General features: G+C 36.7%; 1 protein-coding gene and 1 pseudogene across 1 annotated transcript; one reads left to right on the top strand and one right to left on the bottom strand.

Moving 5' to 3' along the window:
- Nucleotides 1-10,968, top strand: part of LOC124898009 — a 35,647-nt pseudogene extending 24,679 nt beyond the window's left edge.
- Nucleotides 10,969-11,213: 245 nt separating this feature from the next.
- Nucleotides 11,214-18,444, bottom strand: LOC107879454 (multiple organellar RNA editing factor 3, mitochondrial). The gene is made up of 4 exons (XM_047407404.1): nt 17,928-18,444; nt 12,470-12,567; nt 11,887-11,952; nt 11,214-11,779 (listed from the first exon to the last, which is right to left on the bottom strand). Exons 1-4 carry the CDS (start codon nt 18,272-18,274, stop codon nt 11,523-11,525), a joined length of 768 nt encoding a protein of 255 aa, XP_047263360.1. The 5' UTR covers nt 18,275-18,444; the 3' UTR covers nt 11,214-11,522.
- Between the last annotated feature and the right edge of the window lie 1,763 nt (nt 18,445-20,207).

Here is a 20,207-nt window from a genome sequence, read left to right as displayed (position 1 = left end):
AGACTGCGAGTCCAGGCAACAACTTATATCTAATCGTCATGAGTCATGATGTGATCTGTAATGACTGGCGATAGTTTTCCCATATTTTAATTAGAGGCACTTTGGTTATTTCCTCTCATCCCTAATTATAACCCATGACCATAAAACATTTAAGGGTCCTTATTTTCATCATTTGACCAAATAAACACTTCTCTTTTCTCTCAAATCCTCAAGTCAAGAACAATTAGGGTGTTCTAAGGATTGGTCACCTAGAGCTCAAGTGCGGTTTCTTCTAAAAAATTCTTAAAATTCTTGATGTCTCAGGCATGTATCTCTTCACTAAAGTTGTACTTTGTCATAACATGCAATGGTTTATGATCATATGATTTTAATGTTTGATTTTGGTATTAGGTTTGTGGGTTTTGGATGATTATTGTTTAAATGGTATTCCCATGATTTAAATGCACTTGTTTATTTTTTATTGATAGATTTTAGAACTCATTGGGTGCATGGGTATGGACATTGGAACGGGGGTCATGGATTTCCCCAAACTTATGGATTTTGGCAATGGAATCGGTAATAACCTCAAACTACCTTTATGAAATTGGATTTGAAACAACACTATATGCATAATTTAACCACTTTTGAAACTATTACATACCATAAAAAGGTTAATGGAATATAAATGGTTTTAGAAGGCCTCAGTAGCCATAATTTGGTTTTAAATTGGATCTTGGGGGTTGTGGATTCCCCCAAGTTGATGGATAATTGGAATGGCATGAAAAATTTGGCTTATAAACTTTTAAGTGGTATGATGATACCATTGATAATGCCTTAATGGATGATTCCTTGGTTAAATGGATAGGTTTATGTGTAAAGGTTTTAATGGGGCTTAATGGGGGTTGTGTAGCTCTCCATGGAAGGTGGAGGTCCCGAGGGGACCAATACTGAAAACCATATTTTCTAGTGTGGGGGTCTTCATGATCGTGTGCATAGTTCACATTTGATATTTATGTATATATACTCCTTGGATTGGCATAGGGTCATAGATCCTCTAGCCTTTCCTTGGACTTCTAATTTGTGCGACAAACACGCACTAGGTCCCTTACGGTGGGGGAGTTGGACCTATATAGCCCATAAGTGTTTTTAGGATGGTAAGATATACATAATCCAAGTTAATGATTTTAAATTTCATGGTAAACCTTGTTCCTTATCCCAACATCTTACATATTTATATGTATGCATGTATGTGAACATGTACACTGAGTTTGGACTTGATTTTGAAATGAAATTATTTTATCCCTATCCTGAGTTACATGCTAGCACTCGCCCCACTAACCATCCTATTACACTACATTGTTTTATAATATTAGGTCCTAGGACATCTCTTTTACCCCTGGCAGTGTAAAGTAGATTCTGGTTCATCGATTGGGCTACGTTGAAGTGGTGATCCTCTATCTTTCGAAAGGACAGACATTTCATTGCTTTCTTTATGAGTATCAAAATCCCATCAATTTTTTTTTTCATATTTTGGATTCCTTTTTGGCCATGGTCGGGGGCATGTCCTGATCTAATTTTATATTTGGATTGGTTTAGAGGCTTTTGTGGACATATATATAGGTTGGATGGTGTTTTGTTGATCCTCAGAGCTTATTTCTGAGTTACATTAACTGTTTTATATTTATTATCTGGTCGTCTTCTGTTTGTTATTATTAAGATTATGTTTGGATTGGACAGACTATGGGGCTGGTCTTCGATCCTCGATGGACTTGAGATACGCATCACGACTAGACTCGGGGTAGAGTGGTGCCATGGCGATCTACCATAGTATCTCATACCCCTAATTGGTACGGCTTTTCTTCTACTTCATCCACCATTTATGTTCCAGCTTGTTACTTACAAGCTTCCAAGCATGAATTTTGGTAGAAAGTAATGGAGGAAGAACTATTAGCTCTTAAAGAAAATGACACATGGCATATTCTTTCGTGTCCTTCAAATACCCTTATTGGATATAAATGGGTTTTTCAATTAAATATTATTTTGATAGAACTCTTGATTGATATAAAGCTCAGTTGGCTATTCTTGGTAACAAATAAGAACATTGTGTGAATTATTAGGAAACTTTTGCACTAGTAGCAAAAAAAAATATGGTGCAAACTACTATTGCCATTGTTGCTTCACAAAACTGGACTCTTTATCAAATGGATGTCAAAAATGCTTACTTTCATGTTGATCTTAAAGAAGATATTTATATGAAACCTCCACTAGGTTTGTTCTTATCGCCTACATTAGAGTATGCAAGTTTAAGAGGTCTTGGTATGGATTTAAACAAGCCCCCAGAGCTTGCATTGCCAAATTTTGATCTACTTTTCTACAATTCTCTTTGGATCAGAGCGACTATGACTCATCTTTGTTTCTATGAAAAAGAACAACATGTTGTATTCTTCTTTTAGTATATGTAGATGATATTATTATTATAGGAATTGATTCTTCACTAATCACTAGCCTGCAACAACATCTTAAGGATTCTATTCATATTAAAGATCTTGGTACTCTTATATATTTCTTGGGATTTGAAGTTAATAATGCGTAGTACCCCGATCATTCCTTAAGCCTAAATATGTTTTTTTAAATGGATATGTGTGACTTCCAAAGTGATTGATGTTTAAACCATGTTGTATTTCTCTAATTTCCACTTTTTGTCATGTAGAGTGTTGAATAAGCTTTCCATCGATACCAATTTCATCGAAATCCGACATCGAATGAGTGAGTTATGGCCGTTTTACTGAATGTTATCGGATCGCTTAGGTTTGACGGTCGACCTGGTGGACCGTCAAGTGTCCCATCAAGCCAAGGCAGTAGCTCTCTTTTTGGGATTTCGTATGATAGTCAAAGTGGTGGACCGTTATAAATTTGATGGACCGTCAAGGTGTCCGTCAAACCGAGGCAGAATATCGCATTCCTGAGCCCCAAGTGATGGACGATATGGTGGACCGTCAGTCCCTATGACGGACCGTCACTTTGACCGTCACTCCGAGGTAGAACATTCCAGTTTTGACACTCAAGTGACGGACGATCTGGTGGACCGTCAGCTAATTTGACGGACCGTCAGATCGACCGTCACAGGCCCCGATCTGTAATTTTCAGCTTTTTTTCAAAAGGGTATCTTGGTCATTTTTGCTCCTTGGGGCCTTATATTTATATATATATATATATATGTAGAGAAGAGAAGATCATTTCTCTCCAAATTTTTTCAAGAATTCTCTAGAAACCTAGGGTTTCTTCCAAACCCAAAAATTAAATCATCTCCAAGAAATTCAAGAAATCTCCCATAAATTTCTTCAAGTTGTTCAAGAACTAAGTTCCTCAAGTCAAAGGCAACAAGGTCTTGGTCTAAAAGTGTGAGAAAGAAGTTTCAAGCAAGTTTCTATATCTTCAAAATCAAAATCTAAGGTATGTGGGGTTTGAACAAGAACACTCCTTTCATTCTTATGCCTAAATATTTAATTTCTACTATTGATCTACATGATCTTTGCAAGTAGGGTTACACCCAAATTTCTTTAGTTATGATTTATGAGATTTGAGTTGAATAAGTTTGATATTTATGATTATTTCAAAATCATGTTTCTTAAATTGAGAATTTATTCTATGAGTTGTATATTGTCATTATGTATTGATGATTTTTGAGCGATTTAAGTCAAGTGCCATGAGTTATGCCTTTCCATGAGAAATTTGACTATTGAATTTATATAGATATTGAGATTGAAAGTCAAGAAACGAGTCCTATGATGTTTCCTTGATGTTTTTGATATTTGAAATGATTTGATAAGCAAATGTACTTGATGTTGAGAATGATTGTGTTGAGTTGAGTCGAGTTAGGAATCCACAAGATTTTTATGATTTACAGATGAGATATATATTTATGTTGTGGTCTTTTATGATAGGCCCATGAGTTGATATTGATTAAGGTGGATTTCCTAACGCATTCTGAGCTGAGTCTGGGAGGAGTATTTAGCATCGAGCGGGAAATTTGGTATTTCCCTGAAACTACGTGTCACCGTAGGATTGATGTTGATGATTATGGGCCAAAAGCCGAGTATGAGATTGTGATGTTGAGATTGAGATTGTACTCCCTGGCAAGAGTACAACACCCCTGCCAATGTTGGGATCCCTCCTTAGGAGGGCAAAAGGTTGGACTCCATGAGGCTCACATGGTGTAGTTATGTCGGTTATAAGAAACTCCCACGTCCATAATAATATAAGTCTCTTGAGGTACCGAGTCACTCTGAGTCACGAGTTAAATGATTTATGATATTTATGAAACACGTGTTATTACTGATGATTTATGGAAATAATGTTTCAGATAATTCAAGCGAAGATAGTTATTATTGTCAGCATGCATGATTTCTCATACATTTATGATATTATTTAAAATGCTGCATGCACCCCCACATACTCAGTACATTCCCAAGTACTGACCCCCATACTCTTTTGTATTCTATATTTCCTCGTGATATAGGTTCAGGTGCTCAGTCTCAGCAGCAACAGTGATCTTTGAGTACCTTCCTCTATACTTCTGCAGTTGGTGAGTCCTCATGGTTCGAGGACCTGTATTTTTGGTTTTGTCTTGTCAATAGATGGTTATTTATTTTCAGTTCAGTACGAGTCAGTTGGGGGTCTATCCCTATGGCTCATCAGACTTGTATAGTAGAGGTTTTGTCAGGCTAGAGTACCAGTATGTACAGAACTTCAGTATTTTGATTGTACAGAGCACTATTACTTCGTAATCGCAGTATGTTCATGACATGGTTATTCCTGTTTATCTTAGCATGATTTGCGTTATAGTGAGTTCTAAAAGTAATGACAGGCTTAGATGGTTAGCTTGGGGCCACGTGTGACCTTAAGCACCGTGTGACATCTCGGGATGGGTTCTTGGGGCATTACATAATGATTCTCCAAGTGTGTTTCTAAACTAATACAAATATGCTCAGGATCTAATTTCTTTGGATGGAAGGTTCCTCCTCTGAAGATACTTCATTAGAATTAAATGTAAAGAATCATCGTGAGGAATGTGATCTTCTTCTCGATCCAACTATGTTTCGGCAATTAGTTGGGAGATTAAATTACCTTACTATTGACCGACCTAACTTCTCTTTTGTAGTTCAATAAGTTAGTCAATTTATTCAAGCTCCATATCATATCCATTTGGTGGTTGTACGTTGCATCATTCGATATTTCCTAGGATATCTAATCGTGGATTATTCTTTCCTAGTGGTCTCCTATTCTTCTTAATGGTTTTAGCGATTCTTACTGGGCGAGATGTCCTAATACCTGTCATTCAGTTACTGGTTGGTACATGTTTCTAGGAGATTCCATGTCTTGGAAGAGTAAGAAAGAAGTTCATGTCTCAAAATCTTTAATAGAGGCTGAATATCGACCTATGTCTACTGCTTACTTAGAGGTTGTATGACTTTATGGACTACTTGCTGAGATTGGATTTCCTTATCTATTCTGACCCCTCTTCTTGCTTATAATACAAGTGCTATTCAGATTGCTACTAATCCGGTTTATCATGAGAGGACCAAACAAATCAAAGTAGACTATCATTATGTACGAGAACCTATAGATAAAGGACTCATTACTCTTCCACACATGTCTAGTGATCTACAAGTAGCTGATATTCTTACAAAATCCATGTCATGACAATGTCATCAGTTTCAAGTAGGCAAATTTATGCTTCTTGATCCACTAACATCAGTTTGAGGGAGGATGTTAGCATAATGGACAACACAAAGATTATGAATTAATAGTGAATATTGTATACATTAATGTAATTTATATTGTTGTATATGTGTAATTATAGAGATAAGATGTAGTAATCTAAGAGATAGAATAGCATATTAGGAGAGATATAATAGCGGATTCAGAGGGATAGAATAACTAATTTTTAGGGGTTGGAAAGGCAGATTCTTAGGGATGTAATCTTTGAATACTAATGGAAAGGCTCTCAACATTGAGAGACATTCAGCATAAATTATACGTAATATGCACTCTTTCATTGAAACAAAGAGACTGCGAGATGTCTTCTAAGATATTACATGTTCATGCGTTTATGCTCAGATACCTCATGCATTTCAACCATTCCTCATCTCATATATCAATACATTTAAAGTACTGATCGCATACTTTTCTTTGCGCTAGTTTGTCTTAAAACTAGGTTCCGATGCACAACTTCTCGACCATTCTAAATAGCTCAACGTTACTAAGCAGCAGTAGTGGTGAGTCCTTATCCATCGAGGACATTATATGTTTATCTTTATTATTTAAGTACTTTATGTTCAGTCAGTCAGAGTTATTTAGAGGTTTGTCCCATCAACTCCTCATGATGTTTAAAGGCTTTTAGATAATCAGTTAGACAATCCGTTAGTTATTTCAGTATTAATAGTTATTTTATATAAATATTTCTAGTATTTCATCAGATATTTCAGATATAATTTTCTTCGCATTCTAGTATTCAGTTGAATAGTACCTTATCAGTGGATCTTTCACTCATGTGTTACATTACAGTATTACTTAGTGCTCACAGTAAGTACCAATTCAGGGGTTAGCTTGTGGTCACATATAATTATAAGCACCGTTGTCGCGACTAGGGGTCACCTTGGGTCGTGACCAAACTTGATATCAGAGCAAAGGTTTTAAAGTGTCCTAAGGAGTCTGAAAGCCCTGTTGAGTAGAGTCTTGTGCATGGGTGTAAAGCATGCCACACTTATGGACAAGAGGATATGTGCCATTTTTAGGAAAGTTTCCCTTCTTTTAGTGTTCATGTCATGTGAAAGAGTATAAGCTCTATTTAAAATCTTTTTCTAACTCATCCTTCATTCTATTTACAGACAATGCCTCCTAGAAGAAACAACCAAATAAGGAACGGGGATCATCCTGTACCCTCACCTATTCAGGAATATCCCATAAATGAACAGATCTCCAACGCCAAATTCAGGGCTACTTTTACTACCTTATCCTACTTTGTAGCTTCCTAGAACAACCAACAGGCTGTTACTCTAGCCAATTAGTGGCAAATACAACTGCAGTGAGGATTTGAGATTTTATTCGAATGAATCCCCCTTTATTTTTGGGATCAAAGTCTGAGGAGGATCCGTAGAAGTTTCTGGATATGGTGCAGAAAGTGACAGATATCATGGGTGTTAATTTGAGAGAGAGTGTAGACTTGGATAAATATCAGTTGCAGGATGTAGCTTACACCTAGTTTAAGTAGTGAAAGGAAGACCATGATGTTGATGCAGGGTCGGTAGAGTTGGAGAAGTTTTGAAACAACTTTCTTAGATAGGTACTTCCCCTTAGAGTTGAGGAAAGCTAAGGTTCAGGAGTTTATCAATTTGAAGTAGGGTAATATAAGCGTAAATGACTCACTTAAGTTCACTCAGTTAGCGAGGTATGTGCCTTCTATGGTGGTGGATAACAGGCCTATTATGAGTAAGTTTATGTCTAGTGTATCTAATAGTATGGTTAAGGAGTGTAGAACTGCTATATTGATTAAGGAGATGGACTTATCTAGGATTATGGTTCATGCTTAGTAGATTGAGAAGAAAAAGCATAAGGAGAGGAGAGAGAGAATTCAGAACGGGCAGTTTTAACTTTTCTCTGCCAAAATCAAAAGGCAGTAACCATTCTCAATTCCATCAGAAGTTTTCAGCTGCAGATCCATCTTTAGCTAGTGCACCAGTGCCTAAGTTTAGGCAATACAATTTGGAGAGGGCGCTAGGATGTAAGTCCCTGGATAGTGTGAACAATGCTCGTACTAATCCTCTCTACAGAAAATACGGTAGAAATTATTAGAGTGAGAGTAAGGTTGGTAGTGATGTGTGTTTTAGTTATGGAAAGCCAAGCCACATAGTTAGGGATTGCCCAAGGGCTGGTCAACAGGGTCTTTCTAATCGTCCTTTAGCTCTAGTAGGTCGCCTGACTCAGCAGGGTGCTACTTAAAGTACCACTAGTAGGCAGCGCTAGAACAGGTTGTATGCTCTCCAGACTTAGCATGATTAGAAAAGTTCTCCTGATGTTTTTAAGGGTTGTTATTGAATTTAAAGGTAGTTTGGAGGACCACTTACCTTTGATCGAGTTTGCTTACAACAAAAGTTATCACTCCTGTATTTAGATGGCTCCGTTTGAGTTTCTCTATGAAAGGAGATGTAGATCTCCTAGTGGTTGGTTTAAAGTAGGTGAGGCTACATTGATATGTACAGATTCAGTGTTTGAGGTAGTGGACAAAGTTCAGTTGATTCGAGAGAGGCTGAAAACAACCCAAAGTCATCAGAAATCTTATGCAGATGTGAGGAGAAGAGATCTTGAATTTGAAGTTGGTGATTTAGTTTATTTGAAAATTTTGCCTATGAAGGGAGTAAAAAGATTTGGCAAGAAGGGGAAACTCAGTCTTCGATATTGTCCCTTATAACATCTTAAACCAATTTGGGAAGGTAGCTTATGAGCTTGATATGCCTACAAATTTGGCATTAGTGCATTCGGTGTTCCATGTCTCGTTATTAAAGAAATGTATTAGTGATTCAATTGTAGTTGTTCCTTTGGAAGATATGGACGTTTAGGATAGCCTTTCCTACGAGGAGGTCCCACTTGAGATCCTTGATCTTCAAATTCGTAGGCTAAGAAATAAAGTCGTTCCCTTGGTTAAGGTCCTTTGGCAGAATCATTCTGTTGAGGGAGCTACTTAGGAAGCAGAAGCAGATATGCGAACCAAGTACCCTCATCTTTTCTCAGCAAAGATGGTCTATATACAAATGCAGCATTGATGCTACAGATGTGTGAATAATGAGTTGGCGGTGCTGGAATATGTTGAGGATATCTACACTTTTTACAAGATAGCTGAGGTACTTGATCTTTTTCATGTACAATTTGCTTTTTCTTGTTCACATATCCTGGTAATACTAGCTATGGCTGCTATTTTGTTTTTTCATAGTGTGAGAGCAGAATTCATGACTATATGGATTCACAGCCTGAGATAAGTGAAAAGATGTGAGCTATTTTGATTGACTGGTTGATTGAAGTGTATCACAAATTTGAGCTAAATCAAGAGACTTTACCTAACCACCAATATCATTGATCGTTACCTTGCTGCGGCAACTACATCAAGAAGGGAATTACAGTTAGTTGGCATTAGTGCCATGCTCATTGCCTGCAAATATGAAGAAATTTGGGCACCTGAGGCACATTAATAAGTCCTATTATGCAAGTTACTTCCCCTTTATTCGAGTTGCAAACTAACAAACAAACCAATTTTGATAATGTACATTTTTAGGTGAATGACTTTGTGTGCATCTCTGACAGAGTACAGTTATGAGCAGGTTCTGTCAATGGAAAAAAGGATTCTTGGACAACTGGAGTGGTACTTAATGGTACCAACGCTTATGTATTCCTCGTTCGATTCATCAAAGCTGTTGTTTCTAATGTACAAGCGAACGTTGCTGTCTTGAATTCTTGCAGTGTGACCTCAATGGAAAACATGGTTGACTTCCTGGCGAGCTAGGGGTGATGAATTATGCTACAAATAGCTACTGCTCGTCGATGATTGCTGCCTCAACGGTGTATGTTGCTCGACACACGCTACATTGCAGTCCTTTTTGGAACGAGACGCTGAAACTGCATACTGGTTTCTCAGAGTCTCAGCTACTAGGTTGCGCTAAGCTGCTGGTTAACTCACATGGAGGCACCAGAACACATGCTGAAGGTGGGACATAGATTTTGGCAAATAATGATGGTATTCGTTTTATTCGCACTGTTGAGAACATAGCTTATGATGCTTCCAGGACATCTGGAACTGCTAAGGTACTTCCTATCCTGTTGATATATATCTTAAGGTTCCATTTTTTCTTTACACAAACATGACCAGGTGTCCTTTCCTTTACATACCCCTATTTATTGTGAGTCCCAATTTCTTATATTTTTGTATCTCTAGCTTTCTAAAGGGTAGGAAAACAAAATATAGAGTACTTGTATTCAGACTCAAAATTTATCTAATTCTCCCTTATGATCTCCTTTTGGAAAGTGAAAACTTCAAGTTTACCATAAAATAACCATGGACAGTGAAAACTTCAAGTTTACCATAAAATAACCATCAATGACCACAAAATCTGCTGTTGAAATATCCTTTCTTCACTTTTGCCGTTGTACTGTATTAAAAGAAACGAAAAACTGCTTTTGTATAGTGTCTATAGTGCAGTTGTACCCACCTTTTTTCTGGCAAAAATAGAACAATTGAGGGCCCATTTCTCGAGTACTGCTTTGTCGCTTGGTCAAAGGAAACAGGGTAGGGCAACTTATTTAGACTTGCTTTAAAATTGGAAGTTGAAAATATTAAATCTAAGATATCATTTGTATAAGTAGTTCTCCATAAACTTGTTTAACTGAGAGGTTATCGATTTCGGTAGTGTTGTAGACTCTTTTGCTCTATCACTTCCTAAATCAAATGTTGGATCGAACCTAATTCATTTCTTTTCTTTTTTCAGATTTTGTCGAGACACTATGTACGAAGAAGACAAAATGCAGCACTATATAAATAGTATAGCATGGAGAAGAAGACAAAATGCAGCACTATATAAATAGTATAGCATGGAGATATGCTGTGTAAATGATGTAATCATAACCGTAAACAATGATTGCCATTTGCCAACCACACAATATATGTGTAAATAGTTGTGTTTAGCTCACAAAAATCTTTCAATGCTCGCACAGGCCATCACTATATAGTTTTTGAATATTAGGGAGTATGAGATGACCAACATAAAGATCATTTCCAATCAATTTCTACACATCAAAAAAACTAAGAACTATTTTCTTCTTACCAACATGATCAAAACTACTCCATCAGTACTTCGCAATACAACTTAATTCATATAACATTCACAGACAAACTCTAGCAAAGGATAAAGAAAACAGAAAAATTGTCATCCAAAACTTACATCTCAGTAAAAGTAAATAAACCCCGCAAAATAAAATTAATCGCAGAAATCTAATCTTAGAAGTCCTGCTAATTGAAGAAATTCGTGTGTCAAAACTTCCACATGTAGAAGTGTTATCTTGCTTGAAATTATGAGTTCAAAGAAAGGAGCGGCAGTAGCAGTAACATAATAGAGTGAAAAACAAACAGGCTTTTACGCCCCCATTATAGATGCTTTCTCATCTAAAGGGATTTAACTAGATTAATAGAACAAAACTAACAGCAAACATCATTAAAATTAGCATCTCCACATTGACACTGTTTTGACTAACTGTTCTACAACACTGAAATATGCAAAGTTTTTCCAGAAGACAACTCGGGCAAAAGATGCATCTACTAGTATATGACACAATGCTCTTTACGTGAACAGGTATGAAAAGATATTCACATTTCATCCAGAAAATATGTCGGCTCAGTTGAGAACTCATGAAACGAACAATTTAAGAGGCAAATAGTATCAGATCAAACCTAATCCCATTACTACAGATTTTACTGTATGACAATTGGCATAGGAACTTCAACTACTGTTGCCCTGAGATCCTGCTGGACCTCCTCCAGTTCCATGGGAGAAATTATGGCCTTCGATTGACACGGGTTGTGCAGGAGGTAGCTGATTCGGTACCCCTGCTCCTCTTTGTGTTGGTTCTCTTCTTTCAACCTGCATGGTCTCCCGGCGTCTATCATAACGAGGCCGAGGCCTGGGTCTAGTACCTTGGTTTTGATTAAATCTATATTGTGGCCTATGGATGACTTTTCCATCTATGAACAGATCCCCTAAACATCAGTGAATGGAAACATTAAACAGGCAATGAACTTTGCAGACATGCTACTAGTGAGAAGAATCCCAAAGGCATAAAAACACAAGTTTTCAGCACACCAACCTCCATAATCCTTGCTGGGGACATCTAGATATGAATCTGGCAAGACCCACAAAACACCAGGTAGACCTACACATGACATTAAGAAATCAATCGTGATGAAATTAAATTACAGAATTCTGAGAATAACCACAAATCTGCTAACTAGTAACAGGGAGATCAAACCTAGATAATCAAACCGAAGCTGATGCCTTAAACCTAGATCTTGCATATCCAATGCTCACAAATCAAAGAGGGCTCCAAGTAAGCACTTGCGTTGCAACTCTACAACCAAGGCGCTTCTGTTCCCACTCTAGGGAAAGTGTGGAAGAGAGGAATGTGAATGCTCATTCCTTCTTTGAATCACTGAACAAATTTGCATGTTCACTTTAAAACTTGTAGATTATCCCCATTTCAGTTTCTATCCAGAAATAACTAAGTATTTGTCCCTACTTAATCTCATATTAGAAAATTACTAATTCTCAACCTTTTATAATGACGAGACAATTTGAGAATGGAGAGAACAGAACTTCAGTTAACAAGTATTTCAAGGAAAACAAATGAAAGAACAAGACACATTAAGTGACCAGCAAAGAAAACTTTATACCTTTAACCTTGTAGGAAAGTTCTTCAGAAATCAAAACACCAAACCCAGTGTATGTGGTTGTACAAACAGAGTAAATCTTCTTCTTTGCTTCTTCCTCACTGTATACCAAACAAAAAGCCATCGAAATATCACTAGTCCATTACACTGAAAAAACAGCCCACGCCCAAAAGTACACAAAAAGGTTTACTAGTTGAGGCAGTGAAATAACACTGTTCATTTTAAAATCTCTATGGTATATTCAACTCTAGGAATAAAGTTCTTGATGTAGAAAGCTAAGCCTGCAAATTCTACATACATCAGTAGTCAAGCATATAGTGGGTCATATATGCACCAATATGGTTACTCTGTGGGCACAATTCATAACTTGGTAGACAAGTTTGCAGAAGTTAATAGAACTACTTTTGTTAATAAAGCTATGAAAATTTGCTGAAAGAATTAATAAGTAAATAAAGCTATGAACAGTAGAGAATTCAACAGAAAAGACTAGAAGAGATAGAATCAAGGAAACCGAGCAAATATATTAGCGAACAAGTAACACAATCATACATAAAAAATGCACCACAATGTTACCCTGTTTTTCCAATCCAAAATGAACTGCATCATGTCCTTATACAAAGAGGAACAACATGGTAGCAATTTAGAATGTTAAACCTTTGCAAAACAAATTGTTTTCCTTCTGTTTTACATCAGTTTAATACCAATTCGTCTCTAAATCCAATTGGACTTTAATAAAATGTGATGCGAATAATCTTCTCTTAGAAAAGAAAGTACACTCAAGTCTAGAAAACAAAATGTTACTTCATGTACATGAAAGTACAACAATATTACCCCAATTCTCCAATCCCTAGTGAAACATATCATGTTGTACTAGCACATGGTAGTGATTTGGAATGTAAACATTTGCAAAACAAAATTGTAATCCTTCTCTTGTACAACTGTTTAATGGCATTTTCCGTCACTAAATCAAATTAAACTTAAACAAAATGTGATTCAAATATTTTTTTCTTAGAAAGCAGCAAACACAATGTTATTGGGTTCTCCAATCCCTAGTGAACTGCGCCATGTCATTCCAGAAACAATACAGTACGATAATGGAATGTTCAAATTGAAAAAAAAAAGATTGTTACTCTTCTCTTGTACCACATTTTAATAAATTTTATTTCTAAATCCAAATGAAGGTTTAAAAAGATGATTCCTCTAAGCATCAGTAGCAAGGAAAATGAGGAAGTTACCAAAATACTTGTTTACTAACAATAAAAAGGACATTAAGGAAAAAAACAAATTTACATAGTTCGACCAATTTGACCTACGGACTACGTCTATGAACAGAGGAGCAAATTAACAACAACAACAACATACCCAGTGTAATCCCACATAGTGGGGTCTGGGAGGGTAAAGTGTACGCAGTCCATACCACTACCTCAAATGAATTAGAGAGGTTGTTTTCGATAGACTCTCGGCTCAGGACAAACACCAATATAACATACAAAAAAACATAAACAAACACAACAAAATGATACAAGAAATAAGATACCCACAGATTAATATTATAAACTATCTATTCGAAATCACCAACAACACCAGAACATCACAGAAACTACAAGACACATGCATAACACTATAACTACAGGCACAACTACATAAAGCACTCCTCCCTATTAGTAAGGAAGCACTCCTACCCACTAACCCTTCACCCTAATCTGTGTCCTCCACACATTCCTATCAAGGGTCATGTCCTCCGTAAGCTGTAACTGCTTCATGTCATGCCTAATCTCCTCCTTTCAATATTTCTTCGGCCTACTTCTACCCCGCATGAAACCATCCATAGCCAACCACTCACACCATCATACTGGGGCATCCGGACACCTCTTCATCACATGCCAGAACCATGTCAACCTCACTTCTCGCAACTTGTCTTCCACCAAAGCCACTCCCATCTACTATCAAATAATCTCAGTTCTAACCTTATATCTCTTAGTAATCCACAAATCCATCGCAACATCCCCATTTTCACCACCTTTAACTTTTGGATGTGAGAGTTTTTAACCGGCCAACACTCTGCTCCATACAACATAGCCGGTCGGACTGTCACTCTGCAGAACTTACCTTTAATCTCAGAAGACACCTTCTTATCACACAAGACTCCCGAAGTGAGCCTCCATTTCAGCCATCCTGCACCAATACGGTGCGTGACATCCTTATCACATGCCCGAACCATCTCAACCTCACTTCTCGCATGTTGTCTTCACCAAAGCCACTCCCATCATCTCTCGAATAATCTCATTTCTAACCCTATCTCTCCTAATAAGTTCACTCATCCATTGCAACATCCCCATCTTCCCCATCTTCAACTGGCCAACACTCTGCTCCATACAACATAACTGATCGGACTGCCACTTTGTAGAACTTACCTTTAAGCTCAAGAGACACCTTATTACACAAGACTCCCGAAGTAAGCCTCCATTTCAGCCATCGTACACCAATATGGCGAGTGAAATCCTCGTCAATCTCCCCATTCCCCTGAATAATAGACGCAAGATTCTTGAAACTGTCTCTCTTCCAAAGGGTTTGAGAATCCAGTAAACTATCTCTCTTCCAAAGGGTCTGAGAATCCAGCTTCACTACCACGTCTGCCTCATGCGTCAAATCACTAAACTTACATTTCAAGTACTCAGTCTTGATCCTGCTTAACCTAAATCCTTTAGACTCAAGGGTTTGTCTCCAAACCTCCAACTTATCATAACTTCTCCCCGTGTCTCATCAAGTAGCACTACATAATCAGCAAATAATATACACCAAGGCACCTCCCTTTGAATGCACCGCGTCAAATCATCCATTACCAAGGTAAATATAAATGGACTAAGCATTGACCCGCGGTGCAACCCTATCAAATCACATGCGTCTTCGCTCCATTATACATGTCTTGAATTGACCTATTGTACGCCACGAGCACACTTCTAGGAGCAAATCAACAATAACAAAAATGCATTGGAGAGTAAAAATATCAATTATCCAAAAATATCCCAAGAGAATACTCCAACAATGATCACTCCAAAGGAGATTCACTCAAAGTACTCTATAACAACTCACTCCAATTGGCAACATAAACACCTACTTATGGGAACTTTTAGCATTCTTAATGAGGTTTGTTTCACTCTTACCATTGTATTAAGGGAGACGAGCACCGGTACCATATTAGACACATTCTAAAGCCCATGACACATAATGGCCACTTTGGCCCAATATGCTAAACGACTTTGACATTGGGTTACGTCACATCGAGCCCAAAAGTGTGCTCATCAAGTGAACTTTTCCTTTTCATATAAATAGTAAGATTTTATAGCCCCTATCCTATATGAGATTCTCTAGAAATGTTACATGTACTCTTTCGCGGAAGTCTACCAACCTAACAACTTGTTTGGATGGTTTTTACCTATTGTATTGTATTGTCTTGTATTGTATTGTATTTTTAGTTTAAATATAATGTTTGTTTTGATTGTTACTTAAATTTTATTGTCATATCATTAAATCCATCAATATATAACGACAAAAAGTCCCATTTTGTGTAACCACCGATTTGGTACAATCACATCGTTACCTTATCATCATTTTTTACTGAGTATTTAATAATCATATTTTTATCCCTTACCTTACCTTTTTATAGCAGCTCTACTCCATACCCTACTTTCCTTTTTTAGTTTATCCTTCAAATTGTTGACGTGTGATCAATGTCTTGGACGGTGAAAGGCGACAAGAGGCGACAGGGCTCCGTCACACCACGCGGCGAGGCTATTGCCTTTTGAAAGTGCGCGACAATTAATACAAAAAAATTAAAATAATATATAAATGATCAAAATTTCAATAGAGCACTAATACATTAGAAAATATTTCAAGTCAAGAATTAAAAATAAATAGAGAAAACCCTCAGAGGTTGACCTGGTGGTAATTGGCTTGAGCTTTGGGGTGCTCCCTTTCAAGGTCTCAAGTTCGATTCCCATTGGGTGCAAACAATTTTTGAGGGCCATCGAACTGGGTGAAACCCTGAATTACCCGTGGTGCACTTGCGGGAAAACTCCTTGCCGAGGGCCTGTGCACCCCCGGGATTAGTCGGGACTCAAAGAGTCTCGGACACCCGGTGCAAGTCAAAAGAAAAAAAGAATTAAAAATAGATAGTAGATAGATACTAAAAGTCTAGAACTTGAACGACTCAACAATTCCATATCCATAAAACAAGCAATACTAAAACGCCATTGAAATTGAAATAGTTGTAAATGATCAAGCCATTTAATTAGTATATTACTATCATACTATGTTATATAAGTTATTAAAAAAAAGATTTTTTTACATAATACATTTATGCTTATTGTTACAGTGACAGTGTAACACTGTATTACTGTTTCAGAGGAAGAAAAATAGAAGAAGAGAAAAAGAGGAAGCAAAAAAAACAGTAGTTGGAGTTCAGTCGCCGGATTAAGAAGAAGAAGAAAGAAGAAAAAAATAATAGAAATCAATCCTTACCGGAGTAGCCGTCGCCGGTTGTCGGAGTCGAAGTCGAACTTGTGAGATGATAATGGTAGCAGTCGCAGTTGCCAATCGAGTAAGTTGGTGGAGCCAAAATAGGAAAATAAGCCCTAAAATTAGCTTTTATCCCTAAAGCCCTAATTTTAAAAAAAAAATTAAAAAGGCGACACCATTTTCGCCTTTCTCGCAAAGGCGTCACCTTTTTAATTTGCATTGTCGCCTTGTCTCCTTTCTCACAAAAGGCGACTATGCCTCGCCTCGCCATTCGCCATTGGCGACGTGGCGAGCGCCTATTACAACACTGCGTGTGATATTATGCACGATGGAAAACAATACAACCTATCTGAATGTTGCATTCATCAAAACAATATAATATAGCACGTTACAATACAATACAAGACAATATAATACAATACATTATGAACAATGTATAACAACCATCCAAACAGTGTAAAAGCCCTACTAGCCTCTACCCATCCTTATCAACTCGTAATCCAGAGTCACAACACGCCATGAGGATTTCAACAGTTCAATAATTTATCATCCACACGAGAAGGTATCATTTCAACAATTCAATAATTTATCATCCACACGAGAAGGTATCATTTATATATATATATATATATATACACACACACACACACACACATATATACACACACAGACATATATATATACACACAGACACATATATATACAGAGAGATAGAGAGAAAAACAAGTTTACACAAAGAACCTTCTCATGTATTAGTAATAAAAATCAAAAGACCTAGGTATAATATGCCAATAAGTAGCCAAAAAAGTGGGGGTGTATATATATATGTCTAGAAAAACAAGTTTACACAAAGAACCTTCTCATGTATAAGTAATAAAAAACAAAAGACCTAGGTATAATATGCCAATATAAGCAGCAAGAAAAGGGGTATTTTTCGGAGTACCTTCCGAGAACGGCAGCCATGGTTTTGACATATGCATTAATCATATCTTCCTCGGAGGGTTTAGGGTCAGGAAACTCCATGACAATCAGCCAATGCTCATAATCACATCCATCTAAAAGAATCGTCTCCTTCGGCGGCCGATTACTCCAGTTGGGAGAAGGATCATTGAGGGGAGAGTAACCCGACCCGGATGTCTTGGGACGGGTCGAAACGAATTGCTCTGATGGGTAGTACTGGGGATTCAAGAAAAGGGGAACAGCAAAACGAAATCGAGACAATGATGATGATGAAGCGAGTGCACGGTATATGCTGGAAGCTAACGTGCGCCTGGTGGCGAACAACCCCATTAGGAGTTTTGGAAAATGAGAGGAAAACTCAAATTGGATAAATGTGGCTTTGAGTTGTAGGAGCTGAAGCGATAAGGTTTATCGAGGGTTTCAACTTGTTATGAGGAAAATATTTTATTGAAGCAAGCATTGAGGCGGAAAAGGAAAAACAAAGGGAAAGTAACATGAGAAGATTATGTGGAGGTGACAAAAAAAGTTTTTAAATTAAAAATGTTGATAATTTTGACCAATTAAGGTTAAAGTTTTATTTAAATTCTGGTCAAATTAATTAGAATAAAAAAGTTTTTAAATTAAATATGGTGACAATTTTAATTAGCTAAGGTCAAAGATTTATTTAAATTCTGATTAAGTTAATTAGGTATAAAATGTAATTTTAAAAAAAAATAATTTTTTAAAAAGTCCTCCAACTCTAAATTTTAAAATTTTAAAATTTTTCCCTTTTCTCTTATCTTTCAATCTTTTTTCTTTATTTTTTCTTTCTCTCCAAATTTCTTTCTCCTCATCTTCTTTCTTATTTTTTCCTCTTCTTCAATCTTTTTTTTTTCGTTTCGTTCTTCTTCCTTTTTTAATCTTCATGAACTATTTTTTTAAAATAAAGTTGAGAAGTTTGCAAAGAAAGTTTTGATCTCTTTTAAAAATAAATGGAGAAATAATTCATCTAATTCAGCAACTGCAAGAGTTGATTCAGCAACTATCATAGTTGCTACAACAGTTACGGTAATTATTGCAACAACTACTATTAGTTGTTGTGTTACAGTAATTATCGAAGTTATTGTAGCAACTATCAAAACTATCAAAGTTGCTGCAGCAACTTCGACTGTTGCTGCAGCAATTTCGATACTTACTTAATTTCTAAAAAAATGTGGTTGGAGGAAGAGCCTACGAAAAAGTGATATTTATGATAAAAAGAAAGGTGATGGTGCTGGTGGTGATGTTGAATGAGAAGATGACATTTGTTGCGATGTTGATAGCAATGGTGGTGGGGAGAAAAAGAAAAAATAGGCGATAGTTATGTAGAGAGAGGAAATAATGGTGAATTTGGAAAAGGTGGCAATGGTAATGATAGTGATAGTGGAGGAAGAGGAGATGACGGCGGTGGCAACAAAAAGGGTGTGGAGGAGGAGTGATGGTGATGGTATAGGGATCTTTGTGTAAAGGCAAAATGGTTCGGTGGACTTTTGTACTATGTCGGTTTTGTAAGTTGAACACTTCTACTTACATGTTTGTCATCTGGACCCTTGAACTCATTAAAAAGCAACATTTTAAACACTTTTTTGGTGAGTGTAACACACTCTCCCCATGTCAGCTGTCATGTCTGCCACATCATCTGCCACGTCATCTGCTACGTCATTTTCAAGTATTACATTAAATTTCAAGCCATTTTTAAAATGCTACATAACAAATTAAATATTAAAATTAATTTAATTAAATAAAAAAATTTATAAATTGTAGAAAAACTTGAATAGTCATGTTTTTATTTTTGCTCACAAATTAAACATCAAATTCATTCCAAATAATTAAAATTCTTCTCTAACCAATTTAAATTTTTAACTATAAATTCATATATACAAACATAATGAATTTCCAAATATTAAATTTGAATATCTTTAACAAATTCACAAAAAGTTTATTTTTTTTCAAGCAAAATTCACTAATTATTTTCAATATCCACTATCACTCACTTTCAATTCAAATTTAAATTTTAACCCCCCATAAAATAAAAATATTTCAAATTTAAATTTTAATTTAAAAAAAAAATATTAAAAGATTTGAATTGAGATGAAAAATTAAAATAAAAAATAAAAAGTGATGGTGGTTTTGGGGAGGGGGCTGGGTTGGGGAAGGGGGGCTGGACGAGTACTGGGGTGGGGTGGGGAGGGGCTGAATGGGGCTAGGTGGGGTGTGGAGGCTGGGGTGAGGTGGGAAGGGGCTA

This window comes from Capsicum annuum, chromosome 1, assembly GCF_002878395.1.
Source record: "Capsicum annuum cultivar UCD-10X-F1 chromosome 1, UCD10Xv1.1, whole genome shotgun sequence".
NCBI classification, from domain to species: Eukaryota; Viridiplantae; Streptophyta; class Magnoliopsida; order Solanales; family Solanaceae; genus Capsicum; species Capsicum annuum.
The sequence above is the reverse complement of the archived record's forward strand: the minus strand, read 5'-3'. Positions and strand labels throughout refer to the sequence as shown.